This window comes from Sceloporus undulatus, chromosome 2, assembly GCF_019175285.1.
Source record: "Sceloporus undulatus isolate JIND9_A2432 ecotype Alabama chromosome 2, SceUnd_v1.1, whole genome shotgun sequence".
NCBI lineage: Eukaryota > Metazoa > Chordata > Lepidosauria > Squamata > Phrynosomatidae > Sceloporus > Sceloporus undulatus.
This window is the reverse complement of record NC_056523.1, coordinates 146,333,630-146,355,590: the sequence shown is the minus strand read 5'-3', so window position 1 is coordinate 146,355,590 and position 21,961 is coordinate 146,333,630. Positions and strand designations below refer to the sequence as shown.

The 21,961-nt window shown below is 43.1% G+C and overlaps 3 protein-coding genes across 12 annotated transcripts in view; 2 read left to right on the top strand and 1 right to left on the bottom strand.

The window, feature by feature from the left end:
• CCDC40 (coiled-coil domain containing 40) overlaps positions 1–442 on the bottom strand; it is a 41,761-nt gene extending 41,319 nt beyond the window's left edge. For all 6 annotated transcript variants that reach the window (XR_006102144.1, XR_006102145.1, XM_042451723.1 and 3 more), the window contains exon 1: positions 266–442. Coding sequence is in view for 4 of the 6 variants with exons in the window: in XM_042451723.1 (XP_042307657.1) it covers positions 266–285 (20 nt within the window). In the remaining 2 variants the exon portion in view is untranslated. The remainder of the gene's footprint in view (positions 1–265) is intronic.
• A 3,087-nt stretch (positions 443–3,529) lies between these two features.
• On the top strand, positions 3,530–6,101 carry RMI2 (RecQ mediated genome instability 2). The gene has a single exon (XM_042447975.1). It carries the CDS (start codon positions 3,600–3,602, stop codon positions 4,041–4,043), a length of 444 nt encoding a protein of 147 aa, XP_042303909.1. The 5' UTR covers positions 3,530–3,599; the 3' UTR covers positions 4,044–6,101.
• Positions 6,102–8,555: 2,454 nt separating this feature from the next.
• TBC1D16 (TBC1 domain family member 16) overlaps positions 8,556–21,961 on the top strand; it is a 75,226-nt gene continuing 61,820 nt past the window's right edge. The window contains exon 1 of one of the 5 annotated variants that reach the window (XM_042451899.1): positions 8,556–8,638. The gene's annotated coding sequence lies outside the window, so the exon portion shown is untranslated. Of the gene's footprint in view, positions 8,639–9,077; positions 9,454–21,961 lie in introns of those variants that run through there. The other 4 variants (XM_042451902.1, XM_042451901.1, XM_042451900.1 and 1 more) reach the window with 4 other exon arrangements.

Sequence of the window (21,961 nt, the reverse complement as noted above, 5' to 3'; positions counted from 1 at the left end):
TGGTCCCAGTGCCTTAAACTGTTCGCAGTCCCTGAAACTGGTCCCAGTGCCTTAAACTGGTCGCAGTCTCTGAAACTGGTCCCAGTGCCTTAAACTGGTCGCAGTCCCTGAAACTGGTCCCAGTGCCTTAAACTGGTCGCAGTCCCTGAAACTGGTCCCAGTGCCTTAAACTGTTCGCAGTCCCTGAAACTGGTCCCAGTGCCTTAAACTGGTCGCAGTCCCTGAAACTGGTCCCAGTGCCTTAAACTGGTGCCAGGCCACTCACTCTCTGCTGCTGGGCTCCATCCTCTCCTCTGTTGCTAGGCGACACTGTCAACATTCTTGCCCCGCCTGCCCTGCCTCTGCTGGGAAGATACCAACGGAGGAGAAAGAGGAGGGGGGGTTAAAATGTGGTCCAAACCATCTTTTTGAATAGGGGGACTCAGAGGATAGGCACGGGCTGCAGGCCATACTTTCCCAGGAAAAGGTATATACTAGGCAGGCGAAACCATAGAGAGAGGAAAAATGTAGAGTGACACGAAAACGAGGATGACAGAAACGTGAAAGCAGTCATATTCTCTGTAGTCCAATGGGGCAGCTACACTGTAGAAATAATGCAGCTTGACACCACTTTAAGGGCTGTAGGGGCACCCTATGGAATCCTGGGATTTGTAGTTTTACAAGGCCTTCAGCCTCCTCTGCCAAAGAAAGAGTGCTGTTTCCTCACATAACTACTAGTTCCAGGGTTCTGTAGGATAATAATAATAATAATAATAATAATAATAACAACAACAACAACAATAACAATACATTTTATTTATATGACGCATCTCCCGCAGGATTGAGGCGGCTTACACATCGAGTAAAACACAGTATAAAATAAACAGACAGTTAAAATACATCCCATTAAGTCCATACTACTGTAGCGGGTGACCCCAAACCCGAAGGCCTGTGGCCTGCCAGAGGACAAGCAGAGTCAAGGAGACCGAACTGGCTAGAATAAAAAAACGCTTTATTTTCTGCGCAGGGCAGCAGCACACCAACGTAGGTGTCACCAAGGCTGCAGCACCGATGGCTTCTTGTCACCCCCCTTTTATGCCCTTCGCAGAGGGCTGTTTTCTAAACAACAAGCGATTGGTTGCGTTCACTGTTCACTCAATGGTCCTGTATTTTCTTCTTGGCATTACATCTGCTTGGAGCCTGGAATGCGCAGAGATAGCTAGCTACTGCAAAAGAGATACTTGGTTGAGCTAGGCTCTTCAAGGCCGCTGGTTAAACACAAGCCACACAGAGCCCTCCAGAGGAAGGAGGGGGTGATTATGTGAGTGTGTATTACGGCCACACGCAGAAAAAAAGAGTGGGGGCCAGCACAGCCCATTTGCACTTTACTCTGTAGGCTCAATCTATGGGCCTTCTGTAACTATTGATTCTTTTGTAAAGCAAAGTACAGAAGCAAGAAAGCATTATTATTATTGTGTTCCTATCACTACAATAAAATATCATTAAACAATTAAAAAAAATTAAAAATTAAGAATTAAAAGAATTAGAATAGTCGATAATCAAGCCAGTTAAAAACAAGGGGACGGGCAATTTGGGTGTTCTCTGTGATAGTCTGTGTCCATGGGAGACTGGGTGGTCTATTCAGGGAAAGAGATCCGTCATGACAGCCCTTTTAAAGCTGTCAAAGGTGGTAATGTCCTGGATCTCCTCCGACCGGATGGAGCCATGGCAGCTGAAGTGGTGTCAAACTGCTTTATTTCTACAGTATAGATGTACCGCATGAAGTGGTTCTACCTGTCGGTATGTCTAGGGCCCGACATTAATAAAACACTGAGCACTCAAGGGGAAAATCATTTAAAGTCAATTCAGTTATCTTGCTAAGAAAACCCTATGATAGGTTTACTCAGGGCCTCCTGAGTAAATGACTTGAAGGCACACGACACACAATATGAATCAGAGTACGATAACATCAAAAATCTACAAGGAAGAGATACCTTTATTCGACCAACCCAAATGCACAAAAATACATGATGCAACCTTTCGAAGCTCCTCTGACTTCTTCATCAGGCAAAGGTGTTTTTAAAAATAATACAGCAGAAACACCTATTTATATTTATTTATGTATTGTATTTATACCCCACTCTTCAGAAATCCTCTCAGTTATTGCTAATTGGACAGTTCCCAGGCTTACAATCTAAAAAAAGACATGATAGAAAAGGTAGTGTTCAAAGACATAGCTGTGTTAGTCTGTGGAATCAGTATGTAGAGGGATCTTGTAGCACCTTTGAGACTAACTGAAAGAAAGAATATGCATCTGAGGAAGGAGATTTAAGTCTAGGAAAGCTTCTGCTGCCAATTTCTTTCCTTCGGTGAGTCTCAAAGGTGCTACAAGATCTCTCTGCATGATGATATCTTTGAATTCCTCACTATGAAAGAAATAAATTGGCAGCATGAGCTTTCCTAGACTTCAGTGCACTTCCTTAGATGCATATTCTTTCTTTCAGTTAATCTCAAAGGTGCCTTATGATAAGATCTCTCCTCATAATGACAGAAAAGGTGAAGGGAATGGCAGTGGGAAAGAGGATGAAGCCCAGCAGATACTGCCAGTTCTTCTCTCTAAGCCCAACGTGGTGAAAGTTAAGATGGAAGGAAGGTCCTGCATCTGCTTCTGGGCCTAGATGCGATGCTGTGCCTGCTTCTTCCCCTTCTTCTTGCCAGTGGTGGAGCTTTGAATGCTTGCAACATGTATTTCATGCAGTTTGCACTTTGGTGGATTTTGGGTGTTATTGTACTTTGCTACACATGGCCAACCCAGGCATGAGATTCTGCCTCAACCTTAGGAAGAACATCCTGACAGAAAGAGCTATTTAATGTGGAGCACACTCCCTCGGAGGGTGGTGGAGAGAGTCTCTTTCTTTGGAGGTTTTTAAAGAGAGGCTGGATGGTCATCTGTTGGGGAAGCTTTGATTGTGAATTCCTGCATGGCAAAATGGGGTTGGACTGGATGGCCCTTGGGGTATCTTCCAACTCTATGATTCTATACTCTATATGCAAACAAAAACCCATCACCGATACCTTTATTGGCCAACCGAAATGCACAATATACTTGTTGCAAGCTTTCAAAGCGCCACTGGCTTCTTCTTCATCAAGCAAGATGTTGCAAACCAAACAAGGGGGGGAAACTATTGGAGATGTTAGTCAGATGCCTGCCTGTTAACATCTGGTCTGAGAGAGAGGCAGGATACAAATACATTGTATTTATTTATTATATACTCTCTATTTATGATTTTCCAAACTGTCCCTTTAATAGATTTTGGACTTCAGCTCCCAGAAGCCTCAGCCATGTTGGCCAATAGCCTGGGATTCTGGGAGCTGGAGTCCTCAATCCCCAGTTTGGGGACCACCGCTCTGTCCAGTACAGTATATCCGTAGTTTCCCCATGAGCCAGTCCGCTCTAGGCTCCCTCGTCTCGCCCTCTATGGTCAGGGAGGCCAGTCTCGCGCGACTGCGGAGGCCAGGCTCTCCCGCGATTGGCCACCAGGGCCTCTGGCTCCCGTGGTCCTTAGCGCCGGTCGAATAGTGGCGGCGGCGGCGGCGGCGGCGGCGTTGCTGCTGCTGCGATGGTGAAGCCGGGGGAGGGCCGGCCTTGGCAGGCGCCGCCAGTGAAGCTGCTGGCGTCCCAGCTGCGTGGCTGCCGCCGCCGCTGCCCGGGCGGAGCGTGGCTGCTGGGGCGGGAGGAGCGCGGCCTGCCCCCGCTGGCGGTGCCGCTGGTGTGGATGCAGGGGACGGTGGAGGCGGTGGCGGAGGAGGAGGAGGGCGGGGGGCGGCTGCGGCTGCGCGACGGGAGCGGCGGGGCCTTCGTGGCCGAGGGCGCCCGGGCGGTGCCCCAGGGGCGGCCCTGCCTCTGCCCCGGCAAGTACGTGATGGTGCTGGGCCTGGTGCAGGACGTCGGCCCCGAGCCCACCCTCCGCGCCCTGAAGGTCACCGACCTCTCCGGGAACCCCTGGAACCAGAGCATGTGGGAGATGGAGGTGGAGGACCTCCACAGGAACCTCTGCTTCTGAGGGACACCGGCGCCTCCTCGCTCTGACCTTTGCGCCGGCCCCCAGGCTCCCTCCGGCTGGGCCTCCTTGTGACTGACAACGACAACAACAACAACAACAAGGACACAAAGGCCTGCCTCTAAAAGACATGCAAAGCCTTCCCCCAAAGTGCCTTTTCAGCCTGCCACTCAGTCTCCCTCTGGCTGGACCTGGTTGTGGACTGACAACAACGACAACGACACCCAGGACACACAGACCTGCGTCTAAAAATGTGTGCAAAGCTTTCCTCCAAACCCTGATATCAAATTACTTCTGAATCTCCCTTTTGATGGACTTTGAGAACCAACTAACAAGGGCAGTAGGACACAAATAACAGCATTTAGAAAACTCCTTTTTCCTCTTGCTGCATTGGATTGTTAGCTGACAACAACAAGGACACAAAGACCTGCAACCAGCTAGATTCCCACACCACACCCTTACAGTGCTGCTCTGCCACTATAACTACCGTGGCTGTCTCCTGTTGCATCCTGGGATTTGGAGTTTAAGGAGGGGGTTTAGAATTCTGAGGCAGAGAACCCTAAGGCCTCACTGAAATACAAACCCCAGAATGCAACAGAAGGCAGCCAGGGCAGTAGAAGTGGAATAGCAGCACGATAAGAGTGTTGTGCAGTAATGTGGAGGGACAGAAAGACCTGCATTTGAAAATACATACAAACCCTGGACTGCTAAAGCACCTATTTACTTTGCTGTTAAATTAATACTTAATATATCTTTGGTGGACTTGGGAGCTGACCAGCAACACTTTACCTGGCTCACTTGCATCAGCTGAGCTGACAAGATCAGGAAGGACTGAATTAACTGCATTTAACCATGTGTGTGAAGCTTCCCTCCAAAACCTCTGGGGTGCTAAAGCGGCTTTTCACTCTGCCATTACCTTAATTCTGAATCTCCGTTTGGTGGGCAATGTTTTACCAGGCTCACTTGCTGCCATTGAGGTGACAAGATCAACAAGAATTGAAATACCTGCAAAGCTTCCCCCCAAAACCCTGGAGGGCTAAAGTGCCTTTTCACTCTGCCGTTACATTAGTTCTAAATCTCTCTTTGGCGGCTTTGACAGCTAACCAGCAACACTTTACCAGGCTCACTTGCTGCAGTTGAGCTGACAAGATCAACAAGGACAGAAATACCTACATTCAAAAAATAGAGACAGTTACTGTTTCTCAGTCAACTTGAATAAAGTAATTTAGGTTTACATAATGGAGGATGCAGAACAGACATCCATGGCCAAAATGGTCCTTTTGCCAAATACTGCTTTCTTACATCTGCTGAGGTGCAGCTTTACCTACAGAGTACTCTTACTGTAATTACTTTACTGATACCTGAACCCACATGCTGTTTTAAAACACTGTTTATTGAAGAGAGATGTTAATTTAGATGTTAATAACCTATTAATAGGAGGTAGACCAGACTAAAATGAGGAGCTGTTTTTTTTTAAAACACAGTGTTTGCTTTTAAAACACAATGTTTGCTTTCAACTCAGTGTTTCGATAGTTAGACATGTATATGGTTCAAAGTTTGCTTCGAGAAGACTAATGTCAGAGCAAGATTATAGCAAAACCTAAAAACATTACTTATTTGAATACCTCTGTTTTGTGTTCTCTGTTGCAGGACAGTCAGACTTTTAATGGCTCATGTTTTATGGAATCCAACACTTCATGGTTTATGCATTATTATGAAAGTGCTTAGTAACAGAATTTCAATTGCTTTCTAATGCTTAGTTTTTGGGAGGCATAAATGCAGCTATATCAAATAATTTGCAAGCTTTTCCTGACTTTGGAGAGATAGTTTGTAATAATCACAATAAGAATACAAGTTGGATATAATACATGCTGAAATTTTCATGGGGTATCTGATGCATCAGAACAGTATGTTCTGGAAATCATTTGTCAGTTCCTCCATTTAGTTATATCTGATCCCTCTGGTCTGGTGTGACACATAGCATTGCATTTCATCACTGGACATTTCTAATGCTCACACAAAGAAGGAAATAAAATGAACTCTGTTACTGTACCACTCAAATTTCTGCATGATTTTTCCTTTTCAGGTGTGAATACTTTACACAGAGATCTATATAGCTGCATAAATGTAGAGAACAATGCTCTGTGTGTGTGTGTGTGTATGTGTGTGTGTGTGTGTGTGTGTGTGTGTGTGTGTGTGTGTGTGTGTATATATATATATATATACTCTGAAGTATATCCTGCTGAGTTTAGTGTTTTTACCAGTTAAGTGTGTGTAGGATTCCAGCCTAATATCTCTAGACAGAATACTATTTTTGGAACAACTTTGAAACAGGTCAGTGGAAATATGAAGACAGACTCATTTGAAACAGAAATACAAGTCTGGTGATAAATATAATCCGGTACAGAAATGGAATTACCTAGGCTTGACATTCAAATCACCCATCATTTCTGGTTAATCCAGTCACAGTTTAATTCAGAGAGATGTGTGCAGTTCTGTGTTCTTTACTGAAGCTGTTTGCTACAACAAATTACTGAAAAATCATTTTCCCCTTGAAATTACTTCTGTGAACAAGTGAGGAAAATAAATACCAAAACAAAGCAGGCATATTTATTTGAACTGGATTAGATTCATGAAAGTTTTAATGTTAGAAAGAATTAAATTGTTTGTAAATTAGTGTGGAATCTGATAACATGTATCTCAACTACAGTATAACTGGATATGTAAGAAATACATTGGGCCTTTGGGATCTGCTGGGGTTTGGTTCCATCAGGGCACCTCACCCACCATGGATACCAAAATCAATGGATGCTCAAGTCCCATTATCTACAGTGAAATGATGCCCCTTATATAAACTAGCAAAATCAAAGGTTTTTCTTTTTTGGAATTGATATATATTTTAAAATATTTTCAAGCCATGGCTGACTCAATCAGTGGATATGAAAGGCCAACTATATAATACTTTGTCCATGTCCTATAATCCTTCTGATTGCATTGTTGTTGCAGTCTTGCATCTCATTTTGTTTGTTGTTGTTAGCTGCCCTCAAGTTGACTTTGACTCATGCTGACCTTGTGGATGAGACATCTCCAAGATCCCCTGTCCTCTAATGATTTATGCCTTCTCAAGATGTGGCCAGATTACGACAGCCTCAATTTAATCATCTTGGCTTCCGGGGATATTCAGGCTTGATCTGTTGTAGGACCTAATTGTTTATCTTCTTGGCCTTCCATCACCTTTCTCATTGTCCAGCTTTCACGTCCATACATTGTAATGTGGAATACAGTGGCTTGGGCGTGGTACAGAGAGCAAGCAAGAGGCTGCCAGGAGCTGTCTCTCTTTGCTGCGTAGACGCGCCGCAGCAAGCCAATTGCCTATGATAGGTTCTCCTTAAGGTTGCTATGAGTCAGAAAAGACTTGAAGGCACACAACACACACACACGGGAACATTTTTCTTTACCTCATGTCTTTTCAGACCTTGCTGCAGTCCACTGATTTAAGCTATAAACTGAGGTTGAGGCAGAGGAAGAAGGAGAGGTTCCACTTTGGGGTTGCAGTTTTGTCACCTGAGTGCACTGATCTCTGGTGGTCTGCTTTTCTAGTGTAGGTTCAGGAGGCTGTGTGTGTGCATGTGTGAGTTTTATGGTTTGTTGCTGTGTGCCTTCAAGTCATTTCAAACCTTTGGAGATCTTAAGGGGTTTTCTTGGCAAGATTTGTTCAGAGGAGATTTGCCCTTGCCTTTCCCTGAGACTGAGAGGGTGAGTTGCCCAGTGGATTTCTATGGCTGAATCAGGATCTGAACCCTGCTCTCCAGAATCATGGTCTGACCACCAGGTCACACTGCTGTGGTGCTTTGCTTTTAACTGCCCTCCAGTTGATCTTGACCCATGGCAACCCTGTGGATGAGACATCTCCTTGTCCTCCCCTGTTCTGCTTAGGTCCTGCAAAGTGTTACCCGTGACCTCCTTAGCAGAGTCCATCCATCTGTCATGTGGCCTTCCTCTCTATTTTCCTCCACCTTTCTTAGCATAATCTCTCTCTCCCCCCCCCATCTTCTCATGATGTGTCCCAAGTACAGCAGTCATCTTGGCTTCCAGAGAGGTTTCCAGCTTGGTCTGCTCTAGGACCCATTTGTCAGTCCTTTTGGCTGCTGTCCATGGGATCCTCATCCCTCTTCTCCAGCATCTCATCTCACATGAATGGGTTTTCTTCCTGTCCAGCTCTGGCAACCATACATCGGGGAGAGGGTGCTGCTCACTTGAGGGCTCAGATGTCCACATCTTTGCATTTGAAGCCCTTTCCCAATTCTTTCATAGCCCTCCCCAGCCCTTGCGATGCAGCAGAAGCAGGGCCCAGGAAGGCATCCCCAGCCCTGAGCTGGAGGAGGAGGAGGCGTGGGGAGTGGGGCTGCCTCCCTGCCCCCTGGCTCTCGCCCTCGGATCCGGGAAAGAGGAGGAGGAGGGGGGGAGGGAGGCGGTGTGTCCAGGGCTGGCCGCGCCTCCTTCCCGCAGATCCTCCTCTCTTGGGCTGCAAGGAGGATCCAGCAGGAGGCGGTGTCAGTGTCCTGGGGGTGCGGAGCTGCCCTCTTGGGGGGCGCAGGGTGAGGGCCCTCTCTCCATCTTCCCCCGGGAGGGAGGGGGGTGTCTGCTGGGAGGGAGGGGGTCCTGGGTGGGGTCTGCTCCCCTGAGGAGGCCCTGGGCTGGGAGGCACCGATGCCTGGCTGGGTCCTTCCTTGCTCTCCCTGGCTGCTTGGAGGCTTGCATGGGATGGAGCTGGAGGGGCAGAGGCCTGTGGGGCTGGGAGCAGGGCTGGGGAGCAGGCTGTCCCTGGAGCTGCTGGGCCTGGGGTCGGGATGCCAGGCGCCCTCCTTTCCCAGGACCTGCCCTGCCTTCCATCCTTCTGCTCCGGAGCAGGGGGCAGGCGGGGGGGGGGGGGGCGGGGGGGGAAAGGGGGGAGATGGTTGATGAAGAGTTGGGGAGTGTCTTGGTGGAAAAGCATGGCCCTGGCCATCGCAGATTGAAAAGAGGCACTCTGTGGGAGTCTTGGAAGCATGGATGCAAACATGAAGAGGGAAGAGAGGAGGGCGCCGGTTGTCTTGACTTACCAGATTTGCCTGGGCAGCATGCTTCCCTTGGGCATCTCTCCTGAGGGCCACACGGGGTAGACTCTGGGGGTCCTAGGTCTTCTGTGGGGACTATTAATGTACATCCTTACTATTATGTGCCAGAGGAATTAATGTGTATGTTATATATAAAGATGGGCATGTATGCATGGCGTTCTTCTTTTATTAAAAAACCAATTAGAAGTAATCTACTTTGGCAATGAAGGCCTGCAGAATGCTACACAAGCCATGTTATTCTGTTTCAGAAAAGCTGTGGGCTAGACAGGCTTCCTTCCAGCTGATGGAACATAAAGGTGAACCTGGAACCTTCACTCCCTCCCAGTTAGCTGGAAAAATCGAAGGGGGACTGGTTTCCAAAAACATGCCAGTTTTTTTCTGAGATTATGATCTTGCTGCTTTTGTTTGATAGTCCCCTGTGTTTTGTTGTTCTACTTACTTTAGAAGCTTTATTTTCATTGAATTGAACTGAACCTGCCATGATTGGGGGAAGGGGAAGGAGCATGGAAGTGCAAAACAGCCCATTAATCCAGTTTTGGGTGTGTCTAAACTCATTAATCCTATTCTTAACTCAGCATAGGATCAAGCTGCTAATGAGCAGTTTGCCTTGCTCATTTCTTAATGTATAGGGATGCTGCCACAGTGAAGAAGGTTGTGTCGATCCTTTCCTCCCCCACCACCTGAATGCAATGAATAATTCATACCAGGCTCTGGAGGCCATAAAGTATGGATCTCATAACATATGGTGTCAGTACTTTGAACTTGAACAATGCACAGCTGAGCTTTAAAAAAAAAAGGGGGGACCACAAGCATAATGTCTCCCATTTTTTCCACCTGGTATTCCTCACACATAATCTCCCTTTGTGGGAGGGGAGGTCATTTTTCTCCTACGTTTGTTAATTCTTTCCTGCATCTTCACTTCTGTGTTTAAATGGCAAGCCAACTGAAGCATTTCAGTGCAATTGTTCCATATCCTGCTGATTTTATTCCAGTGATGTGTGTCTCACCGTCAAATGGTCTTTAGGCCACATACACATTCCCATGGAATGTCCATAGGGAACAAATACATGGATAAAAATATATTTCACAATGAATGTCTTGGTAGAAACTAGGTACTAAGAATCAAAATGGGTCTGCTTGCAAATTTAAGTGAAAGTATATGCTTCATATGTTTAAAGAAACGGCTTCTAAGGAAGCTATTTTCTTTATTTTGTTTCCAACCTCTTCTCCCAAAACTGGTGCTCAAAGTGGTTTACAAGACTAAAAACATATGGGGATAAAAGCACAAAGATAAAATTAAAAGACAAGTAAGTTACATTAAAAGGCTGTTGATTAACAAAATTTAAAAGCAATGTGAAGTGGAAGGCTTTCCTGGCCAGCATCCATAGTTTTTTATGGGGTTTTCGGGCTCTGTGGCCATGTTCTAGCAGAGTTTCTTCTGGACGTTTCGCCAGCATCTGTGGCTGGCATCTTCAGAGGTCTTTGAAGATGCCAGCCACAGATGCTGGTAAAACATCAGGAAGAAACTCTGCTAGAACATGGCCACAGAGCCCGAAACCCCCCCATAAAAACTAATTTTAAAAATGCATCACTAAAGTACAGGGCCTACCTGTTAAAAGCCCTTTCCTCTCCCAGTCAGTTGTCAAAAGTGTACCTGAGTGAAAAAGTATTTTATATCCAGTGGCAGGATGGGGATGGATGGGTAGTTTAGGGAATTCTATAAACTGGCAGAGAAGTCTTCCTAAATTTTTATTATTTAAGAAGTCTTAATACACATCCAGATTATTTCTTAGGCCAATGTAAAAGTAAAAAAACAACTGAGAGCAAATTTTGAAGATCAGATCTCTTTTATCATTTCTCCACCAGAAAGCATATGAGTAAAGATGGAGGAGAAGATTATCTACATCCTTCTGGGCAATATATCTAAAAGTGTAGGTTATCTACATGGTCCTAGGTTGGAATGTGAGAGAGCGAGGGGGGGGGGTCTGCTACAGAATTTCAAATAAATCTCTTAGCGTGGAATCTAATGGCTTTATTTTTCACCTGGGTTGACCCCCCCAGAAATGTTATGAAACCAGGTATTAGTCAATTTGTGAAAATATGATATGTGACTATAAACTCAGAATTGTCTATTTTGGTTTGTTGTTGACTGCCTTCAAGACAACTTTGACTCATGTCCTCAACATCTCAGGTCCTGCAGGCTCAGGGCCATGGTCTCCTTGATTGAGTCTATCAATTTTGATATGCAGTTTCCTCTTTATACTGCCCTTCACCTTTCCTAGTATTCTTATTTTTTCTCGTGAGTCATGCCTTCTCATGATGTGGCCAAATATGGCAGCCTCAGTTTAGTCATCTTACTTTCCAGTGACAGTTCAGGACTGATCTGGGATTCATATCTTTGTCTTTTGGGCCATCTGTGGTAATCTTAGGCCCCATATAGACAGGCCAAAATAAAGGTGCTTTGGGTTACTGTTTAAATGCTGCATGCATCCTAAGAGTCCGGAAGTCACGACAAAGCAGCACTCCAGTCTTAGGACTGGAGAGCAGCTTTGGTGCAGCTTCTGGCCTCTTAAGATGCATGTGTCACTTAAACAGCATCCCTCCAAAGTGACTCGAAGCAGCTTTATTTTGGCCTGTCTGTACAGGCCCTTAATTCTCTTATCCAGCACCACATCTCAAATGAGTTTATTTTCTTTCTCCTTTCCTTACTGTCCAACTCTGACATTCAGTATGATGGCTTAGACAATCCTAACTTTAGTGTCAGTTTTATATCTGTGCATTTAAAGATCTTGTTTAATTCTTTCATAGCTGCCCTTCCCTGTCCTAGTCTTCTTTTGCTTTTTTGACTGCAATCCCTATTTTGATCCAAGATATGGGAAATCTTTAACTATTTCAATTTCCTCATCATCTAGCTTAAATTTATTTAAACCCTCCGTGGTCATTATTTTTGTTTTCTTAGTGTTCAGCATTAAGTTTGCTCTAACACTTTCCTCTTTGACTTTCTTCAGTAATTGTTTCAAGTCATTGCTGTAGTATGGTGTCATTTGCCTATTTTAGACTGTTGATATTCCTCTCACTGATCTTTAGTCATCCTTCTTCCAAGCCTAAATCTGCTCTGAAGATGTTTTCTGCATATAAACTGAACAAATAGGGTGATAGAATGCAGTTTTGTATGACTCTCTTTCTGGTTCGGAGCTGTTCTGTTTTTTTTATTTTGTCCTAACTGTAGCCTCCTGTCCTGAGTACAGGTTATGCATTAGGACAGTCAAACATAATGGTACACCCATTTCTTTAAGAACAATACATAGTTTTTTGTGATCTATGTAGTCAAAGGCTTTGCTGTAGTCTATAAATCAAATACTGATTTTCTTCTGGAATTCCCGGGTGAACTCCATTATCCATCATATGTTTGCAATGTGATCTCTAGTGCCTCTTCCTTTCCTGAACCCAGATTGCACCTCTGAAATTTCTGCTTTGGTACAGTGGGGCAATTCTTAGTGGAGAAGCTGATGAAGGACAAGCTGACTGTTCCACAGGCATAAGAGAAGTGCTTTTGGGCCAGCTGTAAAGAAAGTGTTGGAAATAAGTAATATTACAGAGAAGAAGGGGGGGAAATGGGGTATAAGCATCAATAAGTTTTGCAAACTAACATGACACGCTCATGCTGAAAGTGATGTTGAATTGTGCATACTGAACAAGATTACTGTGATTGATATGGTAAAAGGAAAAGGAGGCAGTAACATTTTTTTTATTTAAGTGTCATTGAAAAAAATCAGCAAAGGAGAGGTGCAAAAGTAGAAGAGGACTTCTGTTGGAACAGAAAATGTGGCTTCATTTTTAGCATAGCACGGGCTGTTGTGTATCATGTGGGTTTGCAATACCAGTGAGACCTCTGTGTTATAGGAAGAGACACTAATTTCCAGAACTGCACCTCTAAACATACAGCTGGATTAAAACTGTGACTATTGATTAGAATTTGATTTATATGCCATAGGGATACACAGATTATTAGACAGGAAGTCAAAGCAAGAAGCTATTTAGGCTGAAGGAGTGGTGCTGGGCACTTTGGGAAACCATAGGTCATGCATAGGTAGAGGAAGAGATGTCAGTGGTATGCAAAGCTTGGAGTTAAATTTTGCCTCTGGTAAAGTTGTAAGTTTACCTAAAGACAGACACCACCACACACACCACTTTCCTGGACATCTTGTTCAGTGTGATGTTCTAGGGCAGTTGGAAAGATGTTTTCTCTTGTCACTTCCTGCCAAATGTAAATGTGTGATGGTAGCAGTTAGGAAGCTGGTTAGAGGGATCATTAGAACACGAATCAAGAATTATCTTGGCCCTTGAATATGAATGGAAGAGTGTTCTGGAATTAAGGTCAACATGAGAGTGCATGTGTGAGAGGAGTTCAAATTAATATTTCAGACTGGGTATTTAGAAAATTTTCTTTGAATGTGAGATGTGGTGGCAGGGAAGATTGTCAGGTTGATTGTCTGTTGAGTCCTAACAGCTGCACACCACCTAAGACAGTGGTTCTCAACCTTTCTAATACCGCAACCCATTAATACAGTTCCTCATGTTGTGGTGACCCCCCCAACATAAAATTACAGTGAAATATACTGTACGTGTTTTCCGATGGTCTTAGGTGACCCCTGTGAAGGGGTTGTTCAACTTCCAAAGGGGTCGCGACCCACAAGTTGAGAACTGCTGACCTAAGACGTTTTATGAAATAACACCTTAAAAGAAAAGTGGAACCCTCGGTTTATTTTCCTGATCAGCTTTGCAAATCAACTTGCAAAGGGATCTTGTAACATCTTTAAGCTTTGCAAATGTATGCATGTGAATTTTGCAGCTGAACATATTGTCCCCATTCAGACTGCCAAAATAAAGCTGCTTCGGGACACGTTGGAGGTATGCTATTTAAATGATGCATGCATCCTAAGAGTCCGGAAGCTGTGCCAAAGCTGCGCACCAGTCCTTAGGACTAGATCATGGCTTTAATGCAGCTTCCAGACTCTTAGGATGCATGCATCATTTAAACAGCATACCTCCAAAGTGACCCAAAGCAGCTTTATTTTGGCCTGTCTGTATGGGGCCATTGAGTTGTTGGTTAATCTTTCTACCTACATGGACTCCTTCCAAACAAATGTGTCAGTTGAGTAACTTCATGGGATCTGTCAGAGAACCCTTGTGGGGGATGGCTGTAACTCGATAGACCTGTTGTGCACTCCCATTGCCCTGGATTAATAGAATGGTTGATTTAGAAGGCCTCCTAACTGCTGTTCCAGCCTTGCATGGTAGAGAAATTATGATGGAAAAATTACCGCATGGAAGCTTGGTCACTGGTTGCTGACCTACTGACCCGGAAAGCTCAATACCAAGTATCTAAATATCCAAGGAACCCTAGCAGTCCATACAATACAGTTTGAAAACCACTGCACTGTGTGGGCTGAGGAAGGCATGCTAGGTATGCAGAAGTTATGGTGGCCTTGCATGAGCTAGGTAATAGGGAATTGAATTGAGAAGTTCACTGTTGGTTCTGTTGAATAAGAGTAGAAATCTGACTTGAAGAGGAAGTTTGCTTAGCAGAACAAAACCTAGTGAATAATTTCCTTAAGATAGGCCTCAGTGAGGTAAGGACTTGCTCATTTCCTTGAGTCATTTGTTTGTGCAAGATTCTGGTCTGTGAGGTGCATGTTTACTGTTGGTGGTAATCCTGTGGCTTGTGTGAATAGGTTCCATTTCCCCCCATAAGTGGCTGAGAAGCACATGTGAGAAATAGGACTCCCTGCACCTCTTTGGGATTATTCTTCCCAGGGACATTGTGTGCTTGTGCCATGAATTCCAGGGTGACATTCTGGAGTGTAGTTATCACTTGATCCAAAGTATTATGGAAAGTTCAGAGGCTTTTCTTGTATGTCCCAGAGGACTCCTATCTCCTGTACAAGATAATCTTTCAGTGACAGGCTCACACTATTTTATCCTCTTGAAGTTTTGGCAGGTATTTATTGGAATTTATGTTTGTAATTTTACTTCACTGATAATCGTTTTGTTGACTCTTTTATATATTTGCTGTTTTATATGATGTGAATTTTACGTTTTCGATGAGAACAAAGAGATACTTCAAAGATGTGGTGGAAAGGAAGGTTATAGATGTTTTAAATAAAGAATGTTGTAAGTTCTTTGTTTTTCAAAAAGCTTTCAGTATTAGGGGAAACATTCTCTGCTTTTGTTGCAATGACAGGAAAAATGTAAAGCCTTCGTGTGTAGCGCACACAAGTATACTACTTATCCTGCCCAGCTGACAGGGAGACCCAGCGTGCCTGTTGTACTTGTTTGTTAATACTGGACCTGTTCTACCTACAGCATGTCTTCTAGTAAATCGGTATCAGCCACAGCTCACCCTTCAAAACTTGCCTTTCTTTTCTTTTACTGTTGCTAGGACCTCTCCACTTCTATGATGATTTCTGTTGTATACCCATTTTTGTTGATTAGTTATGTTTGTATCCCACATTTCCTTCAGAGCCTAAGATGAGTATTTCTCTTTCTCTCCTTCTCCACTTTGTATAACAGCAACCCTCTAAGGTAGATCAGGTGGAGAAAAGGAAGAATAACTGGTCCAGCTTCACTTAGCGAGCCTGTTACTCCTAAATCCATGACTATGCACATTGGTTTATTAACAGTAGAGTCCAGACCCTTTTGTTATAATTGGGGAAACTCTGAAGTAAATCAGTTTGAAGCATTAAGTTTTGATGTGATGTGCTATCAAGTGTTTATAATGTGTGCCTGTGCGTTGTCTTCATAACACTTTCTGTCTTTGCTATGTTGTTTTGTTTTTAATTTGGGGGTGGTGCTGGTGCTGGGAGAGGCTACATGTTCTTAACTGCATTTTCCCCTCTTCCCTACTCCAGCTCAATTGTGTTACTTGCCTATACATTTTTAGTTCAGACTTTGCATGACTCTCCAGTGCTTTGCTGAAAAGCTGTAGCTTCTTTGTGTACCTTGAAAATATTACCGGATCCTTGCAGCTGTGCCAAGCCTTCCATAAAAAAGGCAGTGCTTTGAGCCAAACCTTTACCAAAAGCCATTTGTCTTTAACTCGTCTTGATAACAGAGGGAAATGTACAGTTAGAACAAGTGTGGGTTTTTAGGAGAAACTCTGCCAACAGGATCTGGCCCTCTAGCCATTTGTTCAGAGGTGAAGGGCCAGAAAGAAAGAGAGAAAGAGAGAAAGGCCAGCTGTTTGTACTAAGGCACTTTTGTGTTGTTGATGATGATGATGATGAGGAGGAGGCAGCAACCACCAGCAGATTAGGGAAGCCCTCTGTCTGCCTGCCTCTTAGGTTCTGTGCTGACCAAGCAATCTTGTGCATTGTCCATATAAACATCTCTGAAGCACTTTGGTGTTTGCAAAACACCTGTTCAGTGGCACTAATCACTGTGTGATGAAGGAAAGAAACAGAATTTGAGTAACTTTTTAAAAAATAAAGTACTGTATGATTACAGTAGTTTATAGAAAGAAGGAAGAAAGGGTGATGGTCAACTATCAGTGGTCACCAGTGGCCTCTCTAGGAGGGTGTAGTGATGTGACCCAAATTAGGTAACACTCTAGAAGGAGCGTGACACCTGGTCAGGCTCTCCTTCCTGTGCTCCCAGCATGCGCCATTCCTGTATCTTCTACCATCCCTGTGCTCCCTGCACACACTCCTACCCCTGTGCTGTTCCTGCATGTGCTCCCACCTTCCTGTTCCCTCCTTGCACTTCCCCACATGCACTCCCACTCCACCATGCCGTCCCTGCACTCCCACCCCCATGTGTGCTCCCCCCATGCTGTCCACACGCAACCCATGCCATCCTGTCCTTTTTCTCATCAGGAAAAGGATGGGGCAATATGGGGTGAGGGAGCGCGTGCTACCCTCAAAAGCTCCAGCCCCCGCACTGGGTGACACTTGGTGCAGGGATGCCACTGGTGGGCACCATGGAGAACCAGCAGTTTCCATGTTGTAAGGTTTTCTTTTATTTAAGAGTTACATCCATACCTTACCTTTCTTCAAAGGGGCACTAGGGTTTCCTGCACAATGTATCCATAAGAGTCTGTTTTAATTGCTGTATTATGTGTCTCAAAGGGACAAACATTTGCTGTTATGTTATGTAAACACAGACCATATATTAGCTATGATAATGGGATGGTGTATGCATTACTCATGAATACCTGGTCAGTCTAAATGAATTCAAGACTCCAGGATCAGATAAACTACTTCAAGGGTATAAAAAACTGGCAAATATAATCTCAGAGCCACTGTTAATAACCTTTGAGAACTTCAGGAGAACAGGAGAAGTCCCAGCAGACTGGAGGAGGACAAATCTCCTTATATCCGAAAATGCTAGTAAAATGTGAGCTAGACAATGCAATTGTTAGGTAGGTTTGTAATTGGTTGACTGTCTGAACCCAAAGGGTACTTAACAATGGCTCCTCTTCATCCTGGAAAGAAGTGACCAGTGGGGTACCACAGGGTCCTGTCCTGGGCCCAGTGCCATTCAATATCTTTATCAATGACTGGATGAAGAAATAGAGGGCATGCTTATGAAATTTGCAGATGAGGAATGGTAGCTAATACCCCAGAGGACAGGATCAAAATTCAAAATGATCTTAATGGATAATAATAATAATAATAATAATCTTGTGCATTGTCCATATAAACATCTCTGAAGCATAATAATAATAATAATAATAATAATAATAATAATAATAATTATTATTATTTCTATACCGCTATTCCAAAGATCACAGCGGTGTACAACAAGTTGAGCCCAAATTAACAAAATGAAATTTCAACAGGATGACATGCAAAGTAGTACACTTAGAGAGAAAAAACGAAATGCAAGATATAGGGTGGGGGACACCTGGCTTTACAAGTAGTACATTTAACAGGGATCTAGGAGTGCTAATATACCACAAGTTAAACATGAGTCATTTGTGTGACGTGGCAGCTAAAAAAAGTTAATGCGATTGTAGGCTGCATCAATAGAACTATGGTGTCCGTATCAAGGGAAGTAATAATATCACTCTATTCTGCTTTGGTCAGACCTCACCTGGAATAGTCTGTCCAGTTCTGGGCTAGTTGTTGTTGTTAACTGCCCTTGAGTTGCCCCTGACTCATGGCAGCCCTGTGTATAAGACACCTCCAAGACCCCCTATCCACTGCTCTCCTTAGGTCCTGCAAACTGAGGCCTGTGGCCTCCCTAATTAAATCCATTCAAGTGGCAGCCGGTCTGTCTATCTTTCTGCTACCAGTGGGGTACCACAGGGTCCTGTCCTGGGCCCAGTGCCTGGGCCCACTCCACTTTTTCTACCATTGTTGTCTTTTCTAGTGCGTCTTGCCTTCTCATGATATGGAGAAAACACGAGTCTCGGGTTCATCATCTTGGCTTCCAGGGACGGTCGAGGCTTGATTTGTTTGTCATTCTGGCTGTCCATGCTATTCTCAGCACTCCTCTCCAGCACGACATCTCAAAAGAGTTGACTTTATTCCTGTCTGCCTTCTTGATTGTCCAACTCTCACATCCGTACATAGTGATGAGGAATACAGTGATTTGGATGATTCTAACTGTATTGCTGAATTATATTTCTTTAAACTTTAGGATCTCATCTAGTTCTTTTATATCTGTGCTTCCCCATTCCTAGTCTTCTACTGATTTCTTGGCTGCAGTTTCCATTCTGATCAATATTTGATCCAAGGTATGGGAACTCTTTTACTATTCTGATTTCCTCATTACCTAGATCAGGCCTGCACAACTTGGCCATAGGTAGGGACCAAAATCAAAATAGGCTAAACTTTTAGGGCCACAGATGGCTTTTAATTAAATATTTATTAATTAGCAATAATTAATAATAGTAATCTGAATTAATATTAATTCCGTCCTCCTCCTCCTCCTCTGCCCACCCCTCTCCTCAGGAGAAAATCAAGTGGCAGAGGAGTCTTGTCTTTCCTTCTCCTTCTCTGCTCTGACCTCTCCTTGGGAGAAGGCCAAGCAATGGAGGAGCCTTGAGGGGTGAATGTTTGCCCCTCTTCCTCCTCCTCCACCACTTGACCTTCTCAGGAGAAAGCCAAGTGGAGAAGGAACCTTGTAGGTGAGTGCTTGCTCCTCCTCCTCCTCCAACCCTCCTTTTCCTTGGGACAAAGCTGAGCAGCGAAGGAGCCTTGCAGGGCAGTGTTCGTCCATCTTCATCCTCCTCCACCACCCAGCCTTCTCCTTGGGAAAAAGCAGGGCGGTGGAGAAGACTTGCAGGCAAGTGTTTGCTCATCCTCTTCCTCTACCCAGCCTTCTCCTTGGGAGAAAGCTGAGCAGCAGAGGAGACTTGCAGGGTGAGTGTTCACTCATTTTCTTCCTCCACTGCCCTGCCTTCTCCTCATGAGAAAATGGGGTGGTGGAGGAGCCTTGCAGGTCAAGCATTTGCCTGTCCTCCTATTCCTCTACCTGGCCTTCTCTTTTGGAACAGCCAGGCAGTGGAGGACCCTTGAAGTTGTTCCACATCCTTGCAGGCCACCTGAAAACCTTTGGTGGCCCACATGTAGCCCCCAGGCTGTATGTTGTGCAGGCCTGATCTAGACTGAAGTTATGTAGATCCTCCATGGTCATTATGTTTTCTTTATGTTCAGCAGTAAGCCTGCCTTTGCACTTTCTTCTTTGACCTTTCTTAGAAATTGTTCCAAGTCTATTATGTTTTCTGCTAGTATTATGGTATCTGAATATCTTAGATTGTTGATGTTCCTTCCTCTAATCTTCATTCTTCTTTCTTCTGAGTCTAAACCTGCTTTTCATATGATATTTTCTGCATATAAGTTAAACAAATAGGGTGATAATATGCAGCTTTGCCTTATCCTTTTTCCAACTGGGAACCATTCTGTTTCTTGATATTCAGTTCTAACAGTAACCTGTTGTCCTAAGCACAGATTTCTCATCAGGTCTATCAAGTGTAGTGACACTCCTATTTTTAAAAGAGCATTCTATAGCTTTTGTGATCTATGCAGTCAGGCAACTTTGATAATTATAAAGCACATGCTGATCTTCTGGAATTCTTTGGTACATTCCATTAACCATTGTATGTTTTTAATGTGGTTCCTATTGCCACTCCCTTTCCTGAACCCCACTTTCACCTCTGGAATTGCTCTCTCCATGTATGATTGGCGTCTATGTTGCAGACTTTTGAGCATCATTTTGCTTGCATGGGAAATTAGTGCTATGGTCCTATTGATACTATAGTCTTTTGTGACTCCTTTTTTTGAGGATAGAAAAGTATATGGAGCATTTCCAGTCTGTTGGCTATTGTTTTGTTTCCAATATTTGTTGAACTATTTTACTCAACACTTTGATTGATTCTGTCTGTGTGGATTATAGTAGCAGTTCAATTGGAGTATTCATCCAAGTGCCAGTTATGGGCACCACAGTTCAGGAAGATTGTTGACAAGCTGGAGAATGATGTCTTAATGAGGTTGACCAAATTGGTGAAAGGTCTGGAAACCAAGGCCTATGTGGAGTGACTTAGGGAGCTGTGATGTTTAGCTTGGAGAAGAGAAGGCCAAGAGGTGATATGATCACCCTATTTAAATATTTGGAAGGATGTCATACTGAAGATGGAGCAAGTTTGTTTTCTGCAGCTCCAGGGAATAGGACCTGGAGCAATTGATACAGACTACAGGAAAAGAGATTCCACCTAGGGTTGCCATAAGTCAGGACCTCCAAACCGAGACAAATGTAGGGCAACAATTTCAAATGTAGGACACGTTTTTTAAAAAATGGAGGACATGCAAAAAATTGAGGTTTTTTTAAAAAAAATCTTAATATAAATGCATGTTTTTTAGGCATGATCAAAATGGAGGACATTTTGGCATTATTCCTAGACAGATGGCAGAAATGGACTTGCCCTCGGGTTCAACTGTACTTCTCAGAAGTGTGTACTTGGGCAAGGGACTGTGGTTTTTCTTCACTGCGCATGAGTTTGTAAAAATCACAGCAAGTTACATTAGCCGTGCCTCAGAGGCTTGTTGATATCAATATCACCATCATCATCATCATCATCATCATCATCATCATCATCATCATCATCATCATCATCACTATAATTGTCCAGGAAAGGCAGACTAGTTAGCATTCAAAGCGCCATAAATACACAAAAAATGCACTTGCATATATTTAATAATAAAAAATAATTAAAAAAACAAGGCAGGGGTGTATATATTTAATAATAAAAATTAATGTAATAAAATAAAAAACAAGCAATAATAAAAATTAATGAAATAAAATAAAACAAGCAATAATAAAAATTAATGAAATAAAATAAAACAAGCAATAATAAAAAATTAATGAAATAAAGACAAGCAATAATAAAAATTAATAAAATAAAATAAAACAAGCAATAATAAAAATTAATGAAATAAAATAAAACAAGCAATAATAAAAATTAATGAAATAAAAAAAACAAGCAATATAAAAAGTAATGAAAAATAAAAACACAAGTAATAAAAATTAATGAAATAAAATAAACAAGCAATATAAAAATTAATGAAATAAAATAAAATAAAAACAAGCAATAATAAAAATTAATGAAATAAAATAAAAACAAGCAATAATAAAAATTAATGAAATAAAATAAAACAAGCAATAATAAAAATTAATGAAATAAAACAAGCAATAATAAAAATTAATGAAATAAAACAAGCAATAATAAAATTAATGAAATAAAACAAGCAATAATAAAAATTAATGAAATAAAACAAGCAATAGTAAAAATTAATAAAATAA